Source organism: Capricornis sumatraensis, chromosome 2 (genome assembly GCF_032405125.1).
Source record: "Capricornis sumatraensis isolate serow.1 chromosome 2, serow.2, whole genome shotgun sequence".
Taxonomy (NCBI): Eukaryota; Metazoa; Chordata; class Mammalia; order Artiodactyla; family Bovidae; genus Capricornis; species Capricornis sumatraensis.
The window spans coordinates 116,660,800-116,678,539 of NC_091070.1; the positions used below are offsets into that span (position 1 = coordinate 116,660,800).

At 37.0% G+C, this 17,740-nt stretch overlaps 1 protein-coding gene across 2 annotated transcripts in view; it reads left to right on the forward strand.

The window, feature by feature from the left end:
- ASH1L (ASH1 like histone lysine methyltransferase) overlaps window positions 1-17,740 on the forward strand; it is a 179,339-nt gene that overhangs the window by 149,549 nt on the left and 12,050 nt on the right. For both annotated transcript variants that reach the window (XM_068963887.1, XM_068963888.1), the window contains exons 12-18: window positions 7,989-8,097; window positions 8,528-8,692; window positions 8,855-8,949; window positions 10,592-10,749; window positions 15,063-15,215; window positions 17,161-17,215; window positions 17,298-17,430. In XM_068963887.1, the coding sequence (XP_068819988.1) occupies window positions 7,989-8,097; window positions 8,528-8,692; window positions 8,855-8,949; window positions 10,592-10,749; window positions 15,063-15,215; window positions 17,161-17,215; window positions 17,298-17,430 (868 nt within the window). The remainder of the gene's footprint in view (window positions 1-7,988; window positions 8,098-8,527; window positions 8,693-8,854; window positions 8,950-10,591; window positions 10,750-15,062; window positions 15,216-17,160; window positions 17,216-17,297; window positions 17,431-17,740) is intronic.

Consider the following 17,740-nt stretch of genomic DNA (forward strand, 5'->3'; position numbering starts at 1 on the left):
GTATATGCAAACATTGAGCATTTTGAAAAGGAAATTATAAAAACAGTTCCATTTGTAGTATCATGAAAAAGAAGGAAGTACTTAAAATTAACTTAATGAGGTGAAAGAATTGTACATGAAAGCTATAAAACATTGTTAAAGACATGAATGAGTGGTAACACATCTCATGTTCATAGATAAGATTTGATTTTATTAAAATGGCACTATTACCCAAAGTGATCTACAGAGTCAGTGTAATTCCTATCAAAATCCCCATGACATTTTTTTTTTCAGAGATAAAACCTATCTGAAAATTCATATGGAATCTCAAAGGACCCCCAAATAACCAAAATAATCCTAAAAAAGAGCAGAAGTGAAGGAGTCACACTTAATTTGAAAAGTTACTACAAAGTTAGAGTAATCAAAGCAGTATGTATGGTATAGGCATAAAGACAGGCATATAGACCCATTAAATAGAATAAAGAACCTTGAAACAAACCCCTACATATTACTCCTTGGAAGAAAAGTTATCACCAACCTAGATAGTATATTCAAAAGCAGAGACATTACTTTGCCGACTAAGGTCCACCTAGTCAAGGCTATGGTTTTTCCTGTGGTCATGTATGGATGTGAAAGTTAGACTGTGAAGAAGGCTGAGCACCAAAGAATTGATGCTTTTGAACTGTGGTGTTGGAGAAGACTCTTGAGAGTCCCTTGGACTTCAAGGAGATCCAACCAGTCCATTCTGAAGGAGATCAGCCCTGGGATTTCTTTGGAAGGAATGATGCTAAAGCTGAAATTCCAGTACTTTGGCCACCTCATGAGAAGAGTTGACTCATTGGAAAAGACTCTGATGCTGGGAGGGATTGAGGGCAGGAGAAGGGGACAACAGAGGATGAGATGGCTGGATGGCATCACTGACTCGATGGACGTGAGTCTGAGTGAACTCCGGGAGATGGTGATGGACAGGGAGTCCTGGCGTGCTGCAGTTCATGGGGTCGCAAAGAGTCGGCCAGACTGAGCAACTGAACTGAACTGAATCTTTTACAAGTGTGCCAAAACCGTTTAGTGAGAAGGGGATACTCTTTTCAGTAAAAGATGCTAGGAAAACTCAGTATCCACCTGCAGAAGTATGAAGTTGGCCCCCTACAAAACACTGCACAAAAATTAATTGAAACCAATCAAGAACCTAAATATAAGACCTAAAACAATAAAACTTGAAGACATAGAACAAAAGTTTCACAACACTGGACTTGGAAATAATTTTTGGGGTATGACACCAAAGGCACAGGTAACCAAAGAAAAAATAAATTGAACTTCATAAAAAAATTAAAAGATACTATACGCAGAATCAAAAGGCTGCCCACAGAATGGGAGAAAATATTTGCAAGTCATATATCTGATAAGGTATTAGCATCAGGAATATATAGAGAACCCCTGAAACTCAACAACAACAAAAAAACCCAATTCAGAATGGACAGAGAACTTTAACATATTAATATATTTCTCCAAAGAAAATATGCAGATGGCCAGTAAACAAATAAAAATATATTCAAAATGACTGATCATTAAGGATATACAATTCAAAACCATAAGATACTACCTCACACCCTCAGAATAGCTACTGTGGAAATGACAGGAAACAATAAGTATTGACAAGGATGTTAAGAAATAGGAACCCTTGTACTCTATTGGAAATATAAAAATGATATATCCACAGTGGAAAAGGGTAGGGACGTTCCTCAACAAATTAAAAATAAAATTTCTGTATAATCCAGCAGAGTGTATATATACTTCTGAGTGTATATCCAAAAGAATTGAAAGGAGGTTCTCAAAGAGATATCTGCACCCCCATATTTTAGTAACATTATTCAGAGTAGCTTAAATGTGGAAGAACCCAGGTGTCCATAATGGATGAAGGGATAAGGAAAATCTGGTTTTTACATAGAATAAAATTCAGCCTTTAAAAAGAAGGAAGTTTTGCGATGTACTACAACATCGATAGACCTTGAGGACATTATGCTAGGTGAAATAATCCAGTCACAAAAAGACAGATACTACTATGTGATTCCGCTTACATGAGATGTTTAAAAGTAGTTAGAATCGTAGAGACCATAGAGGAGTGGTTGTCTGAGGCTGGAGGAAGGAGAGTTTGAAAGTTATTGTTTCATAGGGACAGAGTCCATTTTATAGGACAGAAAGAAAGGGACTTGCATGGTGGAGCTGACTACACAACATGAATTTTCTTTTTTGTTTCCTTTTTCTTCTTCTTTTGGCCACACCTCACAGTATGTGAGATCTTAGTTAGCCGATCAGGAATTGAACATGTGCCCCCTGCAGTGGAAGCATGTAGTCTTGCCCACTAGACCACTAAGGAAGTCCAGTGTGGATGTTCTTAATACCACTGAACTGTACATTTTTAAGTGGTTAAGGTTATAGACTTTGTTACATGTGTTTTAACACAGTTGAAGAAAAATAGGCTCGTATGAACAACATTCTATAAGAGCGTCCACTGTCACCACTTCTCTTCCACTTCATAAAACATTAGAATAAACTGAATGAAAGTTTGTAGGACATCAGTACTGAAGACCACCAAACATTATTGGGAAAAAAGACCACCTAAATTAATGGAGAAATACACCATGTTTATGGATTATAAATCTCAATATTTTTGAGATATCAGTTCTTACCAGATCTAAGGACCTTAAAAAGGTAAGATGATCTTGAAGAAAAAAATTTAAGGACTTGAACTACTAATTTCAAGACTTACTGTAGAGGTACAGTAAAAGAGCAGGTGTTTGCTTGGGCTAGATTAATAGACAAATGGAATAGCAGAAGGGGCTTCCTAGGTGGCTTAGTGGTAAAGAATTCGTCTGCCAATGCAGGAGATGCAAGAGACATGCGTTTGATCCCTGGGTCAGGAAGATCCCCTGGAGGAAGAAATGGCAACTCATTCCAGTATTCTTGCCTGGAAAATCCCATAAACAGAGGAGCTTGGTGGGCTACAATCCATAGGATCACAAAGAGTCAGACATGACTGAGTACACACAGCAGCAGCAGGAGTCCAGATAAAAGACACATAAATGTACTGTCACCTGATTTTATGACTTAGGTTCCACTGCAAGTCAGTTAGGAAAGGATGGCTTTTAATTAAGTGGTTTTGAGTCATAGGCTTCTGCGTGAATACACACATAAAAATTAAGATGACTCTTAGACCTAAATATTACCATTGAAGCAATCATGTTTCTATAGGCAACATGAGACAATATTTATTAAATTTACTTTTTATTGAAGTATAATTGAATTACAATGTTATGTTAATTACTGCTGTACAGCCTGGTGACTCAGTTAACATATATATATTATACACATATATATTATTATACATATATACATATATTTTTTCTTTGTCTTTTTATTATTACATATATATACATATATTTTTATATATGTATACATATATTTTTTATACATATATATTTTTTCTTATACATATACAGTACTCTTGCCTGGAAAATCCATGGATGGAGGAGCCTGGTAGGCTGCAGTCCATGGGGTTGCCAAGAGTCAGACACGACTGAGCAACTTCACTTTCACTTTTTACTTTCATGCATTGGAGAAGGAAATGGCAACCCACTCCAGTATTCTTGCCTGGAGAATCCCAGGGACGGGGAAGCCTGGTGGGCTGCCATCTATGGGGTCGCACAGAGTTGGACACGACTGAAGCAACTTGGCAGCAGCAGCAGCAGCATACATATGTATACATATACATATATATTTTGTATATATATATTTACGTTATACAAAGAGACATGACTATACATACATATATTACAGTTATATATTTTTTTGCTTTTCCATTAGGGTTTATCACAGGATATCAAATATAGTTCCCTGTGCTATATAGTTAGGACCTTGTTGTTTATCCATTCTATATATATCAGTTTGTATCTCCTAAGCCCAGACTCTCAATCCAGTCCTTTTTACTCCCCTCTCCCTTGGCAACCGCCAGTCTGTTCTCTGAGTCCCTGATTCTGTTTCTGTTGCATAGATAGATTCATTTGTGTTGTAGTTTAGATTCCATATATAGGTGATATCATACGGTATTTGTCTTTCTGACTTCTTTCACTTAGTATGATAACCTCTGGTTGCATCCATGTTTCTGCAAATGGCATTTCATTCTTTTTTAGGGCTGAATAGTATTCCCGTGTGTGTGTGTGTGTGTGTGTGTGTGTGTGTGTGTGTTTATACACTACATCTTCTTTATCCATTTATCTATCCGTGGACATTTAAGTTGCTTCCGTGTTTTGGTTATTGTGGATAGTGGTGCTATGAACATAGGGGTATATGTATCTTTTTGAATTATAGCTTTGTCTGGATATATGCCCAGGAGTGGGATTGCTTAATCATATGGTAATTCTATTTTTAGTTTTCAGAGGAACCTCCATACTGTTTTCCACAGTGGCTTCACCAACTTTCATTCCCACCAACAGTGTAGGAGGGTTCCCTTTTCACATGGGAGAATATTTTCATATACTTGGGATAGATAAAATTATCTTAAACAGGATATAAATAGCACTAAAGATAAAAGAACTGATAAAATTAACAATTTCTATTCATCCAAAGGAAACTTTTGAGTGTAAAAGCACGCCATACACTGCAAAAGGGGTATTTACAATGTGTTTATCTGACAAAGAACTTACTTATGGATGAAGTTTAGAATCTGTGAATCAGTAAGAAAAAGACAATCCAATTTTTAAAAAAGGTAATAGACATGTCAGAATATAAAAGTGGTCAGTAATCAAAAGGTGCTTAATATTTTAGTCATCAGAGAAAAATGTTAATTAACCCATATTAACATTCAGGGTGTTAACAAGGGTATAACACAACGTGAATGGTCTGTTGTGTTACTGCTGGTGGAACTGTAAATTGGTATGACAACTTATAAAAGATGTTTGTACCTACCAAAGCTAATAAACACATCTAGTAAACTAGCAACCCTACTCATAAGTATATCCCCAACATAAATGAGTGTTTATATTCAAAAGACAGATGCAAAAAAATAAAAAAGACATGTGCAAGAATATCCACAGAAATTTTTTTTTAAGGCTGTGCCACGCAGCTTGTGGGATCTCAGTTCCCTGACCAGAGATTCAACCCAGGTCATAGCAGTGAAAGCCCAGAATCCTAACTGCTAGGCAACCAGGGACTTTCCCAGAAATTTTTTTTTTTTTTAATAATAGCTGAAAACTGAATATAGTCCATTGTTTATCAGCAATAAAATAGATCGGCAAATTTTGCTAAATTCATATAATGGAATAGTACACAGCAGTATAAAGGTACACTATAATAGAGTGCAACATTGAGTCAAAGAAGGTAGGCATATAATTGTACATAATACTGTATATTCTGTATGATTCCATTTAATTTAAGTTTAAAACAGATGAAACTATAATCTCTATGTGGATAGAAATTAGAATGGTGGCAATTCTTTGGGGGAGGGTACTGACTGGGAAAGAGGTTACACAAGTGTAGAGATACATAAAATTCAACAAACTATACATTTAAAATTTTGTATTCTTGTAAGTTATGCCTCCCCCCATGTTTTTAATACAATATATTTTAGTATAGGATCAAATTTTGAATGTTATGATATGGAAAAAGGGTCAGCAATCTTGGAATGTGGCTGTGTGCCAGTAAAAATTTAGGAAGACCTGGGGGGAGTTTGTCTGCCTCCATAGTTTCCCAACCACGGGTATAGACTAAAATAAATGGGACCTAATCAAACTTACAAGCTCTTGCACAGCAAAGGAAACCATAAACAAAACAAAAAGACAACCTAGGAACTGAGAGAAAATATTTGCAAATGATGCAACCAACAAGGGCTTCATTTCCAAAATATACACACAGCTCTTATAACTCAATTACAAAAAAAAAAAAAAAAAAAATCAGTTGGGCAGAAGAACTAAATAGACATTACTCCAAAGAAGATGTACAGATGACCAAGCATTTGAAAAGATGCTCAACATTGCTAATTATTGAAAAATGCAAATCACAACTACAACAAGGTATCACCTCACACTGGTCAGAATGGCCATCATTAAAAGGTTTACCAGTATCAAATGCTGGAGAGGGTGTGGAGAAAAGGAACGCCTCTTATACTGTTGGTAGAAATGTAAATTGATGCAGCCACTATGGAAAACAATATGGAGATTCCTTAATAAACTAAAAGTAGAGTTACCATATGATCCAGCAGTCCCACTCCTGGACATATACCTAGAGAAAACACTTAATTCAAAAATTTATGCACCTTAATGTTCATAACAGCATTATTTACAGCAACTAAGACATGGGAGCCATCTAAGTGTCCATTAAGAGATCAGTGGAATTTGCAGGGTGGCAGTGGAGACGCAGATACAGAGAAAACGTCTGTGGACCCCACAGGGGAAGGAGAGGGTAGGACGAATGGAGAAAGTGGCATGGAAATATATACACCACCATATGTAAGATAGATAGCTAGTGGGAATATGCTGTATGACTCATGGAGCTCAAACCAGTGCTGTGACAACCTAGAGGTGTTGGATGGGGTAGGAGGGAGGTTCAAGAGGGAGGGGACATTTAAAGATGAATGAATAAAGATGTGTCTGTATATATGCTGTATGTGTGTGTGTGTGTGTGTATGCTACTCGGACATAAAAAAGAATGAAATAATGCCATTTGCAGCAACATAGATGGACTTAGAGATTATAATACTAAGTGAAGTAAGTCAGAGAAGGAAAAATACCACATGATATCACTTATATGTGGAATCTGGACTTCCCTGATGGCTTAGATGGTAAAGAATCTGCCTGCAATGCAGGAGACTGGGTTTGATCCCTGGGTCAGGAAGATCCCCTAGTGAAGGGAATGGCAACCCACTCTAGTAATCTTGTCTGGAGAATTCCATGGACAGAGGAGCCTGGCAGGTTACAGTCCATGGAGTCACAGTGTCGGACACTACTGAGCAACTTACACCTTCACTTTCATATGTGGCATCTAAAATGTACAAATTAACTTATTTATAAAACAGAAACAGACCCACAGGCATAGAGAATCTTACAATTTTCAAAAAGGATGGGGTGGGGAAGGATAAATTAGGATTTAAGGATTTGCAGATATAAACTACTATATATAAAATAGATAAACAGGGCTTCCCTGGTGGCTCACTGGTAAAGAATCTGCCTGCCAGTGTAGGAGGTATGGGTTTCATTTCTGATTCAGGAAGATCCCACTTGCCATGGAGCAGCTAAGCCTGAGAAACACAATTGCTGAAGCCCACACACCCTAGACCCGTGCTCCACAATAAGATATGCCACTGTAATGAGAAGCCCTCGCGCCACAGCCTCTGCTCACCACAACTAGAAAAAAGCCTATGCAGCAACAAAGACCCAGCAGAGCCAGAAATAATTAGATAAGCAATAAAATCCTACTGTATAGTACAAGGAACTATATTCCGTATCCTGTGATAAACTATAATGGAAAAGAATGTGAAAAAAGCACTCAGTAAATGTTAGCTAAAATTATGTGTTACTCTGTAAAGCATCTAGAACAGTACATGATACCTTATTAATAAAGTAGATAAAATAGAACAAGAGACACTTGTGTACAGGTTAAAAAGGTGGAGATCAGTAGAAATTAGAAGATTTTTATCCATAGGAAATAATTGTAATTTGTTTAGTAAGTAAACTAATGCCCTATGTTAAAAGGACTTCGAATACCAAACAAGAAAAGTTTGACCTTCGACGGCAGAAAGCATGTTTTCCAGAAAACTGGTTTAGGACTATTAATCTGTCAGTATTATACACACTGGATAGAAGAAAAAAGAGATTAAAGATGGAGTGACTGGCCAGGAAACTTGAATGACTGGATACAGAAACAGAGGCAAATTTGAAATCAGTATACCAACCTTTCTGGTTCTCAGGCATGGTATTATGAATCTCTGCCTTTAACTCTTATTGCTTTCTCTATAGGTCTGTTAATGGAGTGTACCGGATTGGACTATATGCTCTTAAAGATATGCCAGCTGGTACTGAACTCACTTATGATTACAACTTTCATTCCTTCAATGTTGAAAAACAGGTAAGAATGATAAATTCAAGAGGGAGTTTGAACTTTATGATAGTACTCTATATAACATGAGCCTTCAGTGAACATTATTGATTTGTAGCTACTAAGAAATACATTGGAGAAGATTCACTCTTTGTTCCGCTTATCTAGGATACATATGTCACAGTCATTCTTTCAGAACTCTGTAGAAGAGACTGTTCAATTATTTTTTGTCTCCAGTCAATTCTTAATTTTTCTCGTGAAGTTTTTCCAAAATTTAATCTTTCCTTTCTACTACAGTGGAAACCATTTATATTTATTTTACTCACAATGAGTTATGTTCCTCTGTATGAAAATTTCTTGATTCAAACTTATTATTGGGTGTCCAGATACTCAGGCATTCTGTTTAAACTTTTAGATTAGACTTCAGACTAAAAGCGTTATATTCTCTTCCCCTTCAAAGCAACTGTGTAAGTGCGGCTTTGAGAAATGTCGAGGAATCATTGGAGGCAAGAGTCAACGCATGAATGGACTCACCAGCAACAAAAGTAGCCAACCAGTGACCTCACATAAAAAGTCTGGACGGTCAAAAGAGAAAAGGAAGTCTAAGCACAAGCTGAAGAAAAGGGTAAATAATTATCTCATGATTTTCTCCAAATATCTGCATATAGGCAATTACTGAAATAAGGGATGTACCACAGGGTGGCATCTTTAGAGTGGTTTTCGTATTCTTTGAGGTGATTTATGATTTATCTTGTTTTTCTTGCAATCTAATCCATCTGTTTTTTAGAGAGGCCACCTCTCTGAGGAACCCAGTGAAAACATCAACACTCCAACAAGGTTGACCCCTCAATTACAAATGAAGCCAATGTCCAATCGGGAGAGGTAAAAAGAAAATTTTCTTATCTGCGCTTTTTAAATTATGTGACTTGCTTGATAGTTTAAAAATTATTAAACATGTATATAGTTGAGACATTTGTTTTTTGCAGGAAGACTTTAAACAAGCATTCAGGGGTGAACTTGGCTGGAGGAAGAAACTAATTTCTAACTGAAATTTAACTTTTTATTAAAATGTGACTGTAGGCCAAAGGAAAAAAAATGCGTGTGTGTGTATCTAGTAGTTGCTGTTTCTATGAGTTTGTCACCAATATTTACAGTTTCCTATGTTATAGGCATAACAGATATCTCAAAATATCATTCATACTCATCTCTACCTTAAAATTACTGTGGTTATTAAACCCACCACTAGATCTTGTCTTGTGTTAAAAATTAATGTTCATTTCTATATCACAACTTCAGGGTTTTTGTTTAATATTCTGCAAGCTGTATCTCAGTTTATTCAGTTTGGTTTTAATCCTGTATACTAAAAATTACTTAAAATTTTAAATACTTGTAGTTAACATTGATGAGAGGAGGATTACATATGCTTCACCAGCCTGCCAAAGGAATGCATGGCACAGAAGAGATTAAGAATCCCTGTTTTGTTGATAAATTAACAGAGCAATAAAAAGGATCTTTAGTAGTCATCTTTGCTTTTTCCTATATTGAGATATTTGTCCATGTCTGAAGTAAGAGAAATAAATATGTATGTCCTATTTTTCAAATTGTCTTGGGACATTTCCTGCATCTTCCCTGACTATGTATTCCAATATCTTAGCAAGTTCATCCTTATCTGTAACTTTACTATAATTTTAGCCCCTTTCATCCTATTTCACTTTGAATCATAGAAATTTTACATTTCAGTAAAAGAAAGAAGTCCAGTGGTCTCTTCTTTGGCTGCATAGCAGCTTAGGCTGCTTTTTAAAACTCCTTATACCCAGGCCACACTTCAAACCACTTACATCAGAATTTTCAGAAGTAGAACCCAGGTATCAATAGTTTGTACAACTCCCCAAGTGATCTCAATGTGCAGCTAAAGTCACGAACTATAAAATTAGTCTAACCTCCCTTTACCAACGCCCATAGTTTGAGACTTAAGGTCCCGTCTGTTTACATGTCTGTCAGAGTGAAAATCAAATTATAGAATCATCAGAATTGTGTAGGGTTAATCAAGATGCCTATAACTCATTTAAGTTTAGAGGTCCATGCGGTAGCACTGCACCTAACATGGTTTGCCCAGTGCATATCCATCTTAAATATCTTTACCTACATCTAACAGTCCAGTTCTCTTTGTTACAGCTGACCCTAAGCCTATACTTCATCTTGGCAAATTTCTTTAGAATTCTACAAATAGTGCATAAAGCTGTACCTTCAAGTCAACATGCTTCAGTTGCCAAAATTGTTGCAGCTTTTAGGTGGTATTTGTCAGATATTTGTAAATATTATAGAGAAATGTTTTGTGTTATGTGAAAAAAATCAAGATGCAAAACTGAATAATGTATTTCCATATGTAGTTCTCTTTAAAATAGCTGATTTCACTGTTAAGTATTCATTTATATCATCATACCAGTGGCTTACATAGAGTAAACATGTAGTTAATGTTCATTGGATGGATGAATAAAGGAGCTCCTTTTTTCCTTCCTTATAGAAACTTTGTATTAAAGCATCATGTGTTCCTGGTCCGAAACTGGGAGAAGATTCGGCAGAAACAGGAGGAAGTAAAGCACACCAGTGATAATATTCATTCAGCCTCGTTATATACCCGTTGGAATGGCATCTGCCGAGATGATGGGAACATCAAGTCTGGTAAGGACCAGGAGACATTCTTGTTAGTTTACAGGTATCAGTCCACCATAACCTATCCATCCCAGCACTAAACTTCTTTGTCTCTACTCTAAGGAATAGGAAGAAACTCCCTTCCACCAGCCTTCCAGACACCACATACACTCTTATAATTACTATATATAGAGGATCTTTTGTGTTTAGGATCCTTTCCTGCCTAGAAAATAACTTGCAGACAGGATAAACAGTGATGCCAAATGTAGGAGAAAATGACATTAGTGTTAATTTCAGTACTTTGTTCTCCTCCACATTGAGACCAGTGTTATACAGAGATGTTCAGATTTTCTTTTTCTGACTTTCATGAGTGAATAATGTACCAGTACTCCAGAGTTCAAATCTGGTATCCAGAACAGACCTTAAGCAGAAAATTTTACACAACCAAGCATCCTTTATAACTGAAAATTAAGTATTAAAAGCTCGTGCTTTTTTTTTTTTTCTTCCACACCACCCTTCGGCTTGAGGGGTCTTAGTTCCCCAACCGAACAGGGATCAAACTTCATGCCTTCCTCAGTGAAAGCACAGAGTCCCAACCACTGGATCACAAGGGAATTCCCCTCATACTGTTCATTTACTCTTTCTTTCCCTCATAAAGAAGCAAGAAATTCCCTAGTGGTCCAATGGTTAGGACTTGGTGTTTTCACTGCCAGGGCCCAGGTTTAATCCAAGTTCAGAGAACTAAAATCCTGCAAGCAGCACAGGATAGCAGGAGAAAAAAAGTATAAGCAGTCTGCATGGTGTATAAGGCAACATTTTGAGTAGGGACTAGATTGATCTAGAAATTTGCCCAAAATCTTGTATCTTCTCAGTGATTTGATTGGCATAATTTCTGTGAACTTACTTTCCAATTAGTTCAAGTCTTCTGAAAATAACAGCAGTTATTTCCTGAGTATTTATTATAGGTCAGGCACTGAGCTAAAACATATAACAAGGGTTATTCCATTTAATCTACACAGATTACCTCTTGAGGGAAGTATAGACATTGTGCTTACTTTACTGCACTTTGCAGATAACGGTTTTCTGCCATTTTGTGGCAACCCTGTTTGGAGCAATCTACAGTGCCATTTTTCCAAGAGCATTCTGTCCCTTTGTATCCTCACAATATTTCAAATTTTTTCAATATTTGTTACAGTAATTTGTGATTAGTGATCATTGATGTTACTATTGTGATGGTTTGGTGGCACCTCAAACCGTGAATTTAATAAATGTTGTGTGTGTTCTGACCGCTCCAGCTGGCTAGCCTTTCTCTGCTACCCTCCACCCGACCACACCCCATCTCCTGGCTCTCTCCCTATTTTTGGGCTTCCTAAGCGTAATCATTTCCAGCTTTTTTTTTTTCAATTTCTAGCTTTTGATTTAAAGTGAGATACCTGCAACTCTTCCTCTCACTTGAACACTTAGGGCCCACTGCAGGGTTATTAGTTGGCCTAATTTCAATACTATTGTATTTTAGGTGTTCAGTTCAGTTCAGTTCAGTCGCTCATTCGTGTCCGACTCTTTGTGACCCCATGAATCGCATCACGCCAAAATCGCAGCACGCCAGGGCTCCCTGTCCATCACCAACTCCCGGACAGTGAGGCCTGCTGTGCTGCGATTCATGGGGTCGCAAAGAGTCAGACACGACTGAGCGACTGAACTGAACTGAACACCTAAAATACAATAGTATTGAAATTAGGCCAACTAATAACCCTGCTGCTGCTGCTAAGTTGCTTCAGTCGTGTCCGACTCTGCGACCCCATAGACGGCAGCCCACCAAGGCTCTGCCATCCCTGGGATTCTCCAGGCAAGAACACTGGAGTGGGTTGCCATTTCCTTCTCCAATGCATGAAAGTGAAAAGTGAAAGTGAAGTCACTCAGCGGGCCCTAAGTGTTCAAGGGAGAGGAAGAGTTGCACGTATCTCACTTTAATCAAAAGCTAGAAATTAAAAAAAAAAAAAGCTGGAAATGATTAAGCTTAGTGAGGAAGGCATGCCTAAGCCAAGACATGCTAAAAGCTAGGTCTCTTGCACTAAACAGTTAGCCAAGTTGCAAATACAAAGGAAGAGTTCTTAAAGGAAATTTAAAAAGTGCCACTGCAGTGAACACACAAATGATAAGAAAGTTAAACTGCCCTATTTTGGGTTGTTTGCTGTGGTTTTTTTGGTCTTTTCTTTTTATTTTTTTATTGACTGATATTTTGTGGTCTATTGTTGATATGGAGAAAGTTTGAGTGGTCTGGATAGAAAGTCAAACCAGCCACTACATCTTCTTAAGCCAAAGCCTAATCCAGAACTGTCTTCGGTTCTATGAAGGCCTAGAGATGTGACAGAGCCGCAGAAGAGAAGACTGCAGCTGGCAGAGGTCAGTTCATGAGGTTTAGGGAAGACTGTAACATCAAAGTACAAGGTGAAGCGTCCAATTCTGACGCAGAAGCTACAGAAAGTTATCCAGAAAATGAGATCAGTACCGAAGGTGGCCACACTAAACAGGTTTTCTGTATAGCCTAATACTGAAAGATGCCTTCTACTTTGCCTTTGCTGTTTTAAAGAAATGAAGTGAGAGTTGCTTAGTCATGTCCAACTCTTTGCAACCCCACAGACTATAGTCTGGAATTCTCTAGGCCAGAATACTAGAGTGGGTAGCCTTTCCCTTCTCCAGGGGATCTTCCCAACCCAGGAATCAAACCCAGGTCTCCCACATTGCAGGTAGATTCTTTACCAGCTGAGCCACAACAGAATCTAGACAATAGCACATCTCTTACAAAGTGGTTTACTGAATATTTTAAGCCCTCAGTTGAGACCTAGTACTCAAGAAAAATTATTTCCTTTCAAAATACCACTGCTCATTGACAATGTACCTAATCACCCAAGAGCTCTGATGGAGGTGTGCAATGAGATTAATACTGTTTTTATGCCTTCTGGTGCAACATCCACTCTGCAACCTGTGGATTGAGCAGTAATTTCCCTATTCAACTTTTATCCTCCGAGAAATACATTTCATAAGGCTACAGCTGCACAGATACTGAACCTCTGGTGGATCTGGGCAAAGAAAATTGAAAACCTGGAAAAGATTCTAGAGCCCATTAAGAATATTCATGGTTCACAGGAGGAGGTCAAAATATCAACATTAATAGGAGTTTGGAAGTCATGTCCAAACCTCATGGATGATTTTGAGGGGATCAAGACTTCAGTGTAGGAAGTAAACTGCAGATGTGGTAGAAAAAGCAAGAGAACTAAAATTAGAAGGGGGACCTGAAGGTGTGACTGAACTGCTGCAATATTGTGGTAAAATCTTCATGGATGAGAAGTTCCTTCTTATGGATGAGCAAAGAAAGTGACTTCTTGAGATGGAATCCTGGTAAAGATGCTGTGAAAATTTTGCTGAAATGGCACAAAGGATTTAGAAGATTACATAAACTTAGTTACTAAGGCAGGGGCAGCAACAGGGTTTGAAAAGGTTGACTCCAATTTTGAAGTAAGTTCTATGGATAAAATGATAACAAAGAGCATTGCATGAAGAAAAAAGAGTATTGCATGGTGCAGAGAAATCGTTTATAAAAGAGTCAAAGATGTGCAAACTACATTGCTGTCTTGTCTTCAGAAATTGCCTCAGCCAACCCATCCTTCAGTAGCCACCACCCTCATCAGTCAGCAGCTATCAATATCAAGTCAAGAACCTCCACCAGCAAAAAGATGATAACTTGCTGAAGACTCAGATAATGTTTAGCATTTTTTGGCAATAAAGTATTTTTTAATTGAGGTATATATGTTGGTTTTTTAGACATAATGCTATTGCACACTTAATAGACTATAGTATAAAATTTTTTTCACATGCATAGGGAAACCACAATCTCTGTGTGACTCTCTTTTTTGCAGTATTTACATTACTGTAGTGTTCTGTAGCCAAATCTACAGTATCTCTGAAGTGCCTGTACTACCACTATTCGCATTTTAGAGTTGAGAAGCTAAGACACAGAGTTTAATTATCTTTCCCCAAATCAGACAGTTAGTAGTAAGACCAGAATCCAAAAGCAGACACACATATCTGAAACCCAGACTTGGAACTACTATACTCTGTTGCAACTGGCCATTAGTAAGGTCCCTCTAAATTGTAGGATTTGTCTCTCTAATAAACCCAGTGTTTTCTTATTTTTTTTTAAGGAGGAAAGAGAAAACTCCAAAACTACTAATCTGCTTAGTCACTTCAAGGAAAATAGAGAAAATAGCAGGAATCCATTACAGAAGAGAAAGCCACATAGAGCTCCTCTTTTCCTGAAACTAATTTTTACTCTATCCTTCCAGATGTCTTCATGACCCAGTTCTCTGCCCTGCAGACTGCTCGATCTGTTCGAACAAGACGGTTAGCAGCAGCAGAGGAAAACATTGAAGTAGCTCGGGCAGCTCGCCTAGCCCAGATCTTCAAAGAGATCTGTGATGGCATAATCTCTTATAAAGGTACCCCAAATTCCTTCTCCTTAGCTTTTTAAAAAAATCATATCAAGATATCCAAGGCCAGGAACGCATAACAATTTAGGACTGTGATTTTTGGTGGTTTACTTAGTTCTTCATTTGTCAGAGTATAGAATTATAGGACTAATTACAGTCTTCAGGGATTGTTGTCTCTGAATCCTTGGCTGTTTAGGTTAATTTTTGTATTTATTGGAATATTATCATAGTTAAGCACTATATTTAAAAATCACATTTATTAGCTGTAGGATAGAAGTAGGTCTTTGTCTTGAACATAATTTTCCTGAATGAGGCAGTGAATTAGCAATTTAAGAAAAAAGTATTAAAAATGTATGACATCAGTGGTTCTTATCTGTCGATTGACAGATATCTTTGAGAATAAAGTTGTGGACTCTTACCCCAGAAAAATATTATATACCTAATTTTGCATATATTTTGGAGGGTTCACAGGCCCTTTCTACATTAAGGAAAAGGATATAAAGTTACAAGCAAATTACCTTTGAAGCATTTTCATGTAAACATTTACCCCACTCTTTTCCTTTTCTAAAATACATATTTTGGATTTGTGTTGGATTAAGGGTAGAGAAGGGGAGAGTTTTTTAATTTAAGTCTGTAGTTTGGTAATGCACATAACTTTTTCTAACCATGAAATTTGTAGATTTTTTTTTTTCATAGATATTTAAAATTAGAAATTTTAACAAATAATTGCTGCTTTTGCCTTCAACTTTTTTTCTGGTTTTTTTTTAATAATTGAAGTATAACTGATGTACAATATTATGTTATTTACAGATGCACAGTATAGAGATTCATAATTTTAGAGGTTATAATCCATTTATAGTTATAGAATATTGGCTATATTCTTGTGTTGTACAATATATCCTCGTTGCTTGCTTTATACATAATATTTTGTACGTTCTTAATCTGCTACCCCTCTATTACCCCTCCCCCATTCCCTCTCCCTACTGGTAATCACTAATTTGTTCTCTATATTCTGAGTCTTTTGTTGTTGTCCTTGTTAAAATCAGCCGTCAACTTTTGCTTCCTTCCTTTCCCTAAATTCTGAAGAATTTGGTTTTCTTCCTCTTTTCTTTCTCTATCTACTATTTATCTTCATATTTTAGTGTTTTTTTTTGTTGTTGTTGTTTTTGCCATTTGTTAACCTCAGCATAGAGGAAAGGGCAGACCAACCTATCCTAATATGTAAAGTTTTGTGACACCTGTTCCCTTTACACTCCCTAAAGATCACACTCTGTGTTCTCAACCAGCCCTATCTGATCTAATATGAAATTGCAGTAGATGTATCTGTATGTCATTATATTCTAGGCATGAAAGAGTAGGCTTTTTCTCTCTGTGTAGTGAGTTATTAGAAAGTAAGAGAGCAAGTGAGAAGCAGCCCCACAACATGAATTTTATTTTTGTAATACAGATCAACTGTCACAAGAAGATGGATTCCAGAAAATATTTACAGTACTGAATTATTCATTATCTGGAATCAAGTTGAATCCAAACCAACAGAGTACTATTAACTGTGGGCAAATAGTAAGAACTGGAAAACATGTTTTTAATGTAGTTGAGTAGGAATTTGCCTTAAGCATACTAGCTGCTATGTTAAGTTCCCATATCTCATTTTTCGTAGAAAGTTTTCATTACCCAGCTAATGCTGTTTTACATTTCAAGTATATATATATATACACACACACACACAAACTGTATCTTTCATATTTCAGGTAATCCTGGATGTATCTTCTGAACCCTGCCTTTAATTACCCACATTTCTGAAAAGTCTTTTCATTTTTCACTGATCTCAAAAAAAAAAACTTAGATTTTTTTTTTCCTAACTTTAAATTTTGGGGATTCTACTTTTTCAGTTAGGAGTTAATACTTGCCTCCCTGTAGAGTTAGTCTGTCTACTAAACCTTGCATTTTTTTGCAGATTCTTCCCGACAATCACTGGCAGCACCACTTTTGAACCTACCCCCAAAGAAAAAGTAAGTTTACATATGTGGGAATCATCTGAGTTTTAGTAAAGTCCTAAGTGTACCAGATTGACACCCTGACTTTATGTTTCAGGAATGCTGATTATTATGAGAAGATCTCTGATCCCCTAGATCTTTCCACCATAGAGAAGCAGATCCTCATTGGTTATTATAAGACAGTGGAGGCTTTTGATGCTGACATGCTCAAGGTCTTTCGGAATGCAGAGGTATTTTTCACTGACTTCAAACACAGATTTAAGAAGTTTGTTCTGAAGAGGTCTGTTGTAGAAGTTTAAGATTTTTACCTTCTTCTCCTAAAATCCTTCATATTTCTGATTAAGAAAGGCAGCAATTTTTATTGAGTACACTAGGGTAAATTCTGCTTACTTTAAGTGCCTTGCTGTGTGCCTGCTAAGTCACTTCAGTCTTGTCTGACTCTTTGCAACCCCATGAACTGTAGCCTACCAGGCTTCTCCGTCCACGGGATTCTCTAGGCAAGAATACTGGAGTGGGTTGCCATAGGGTTATAATTTTCTA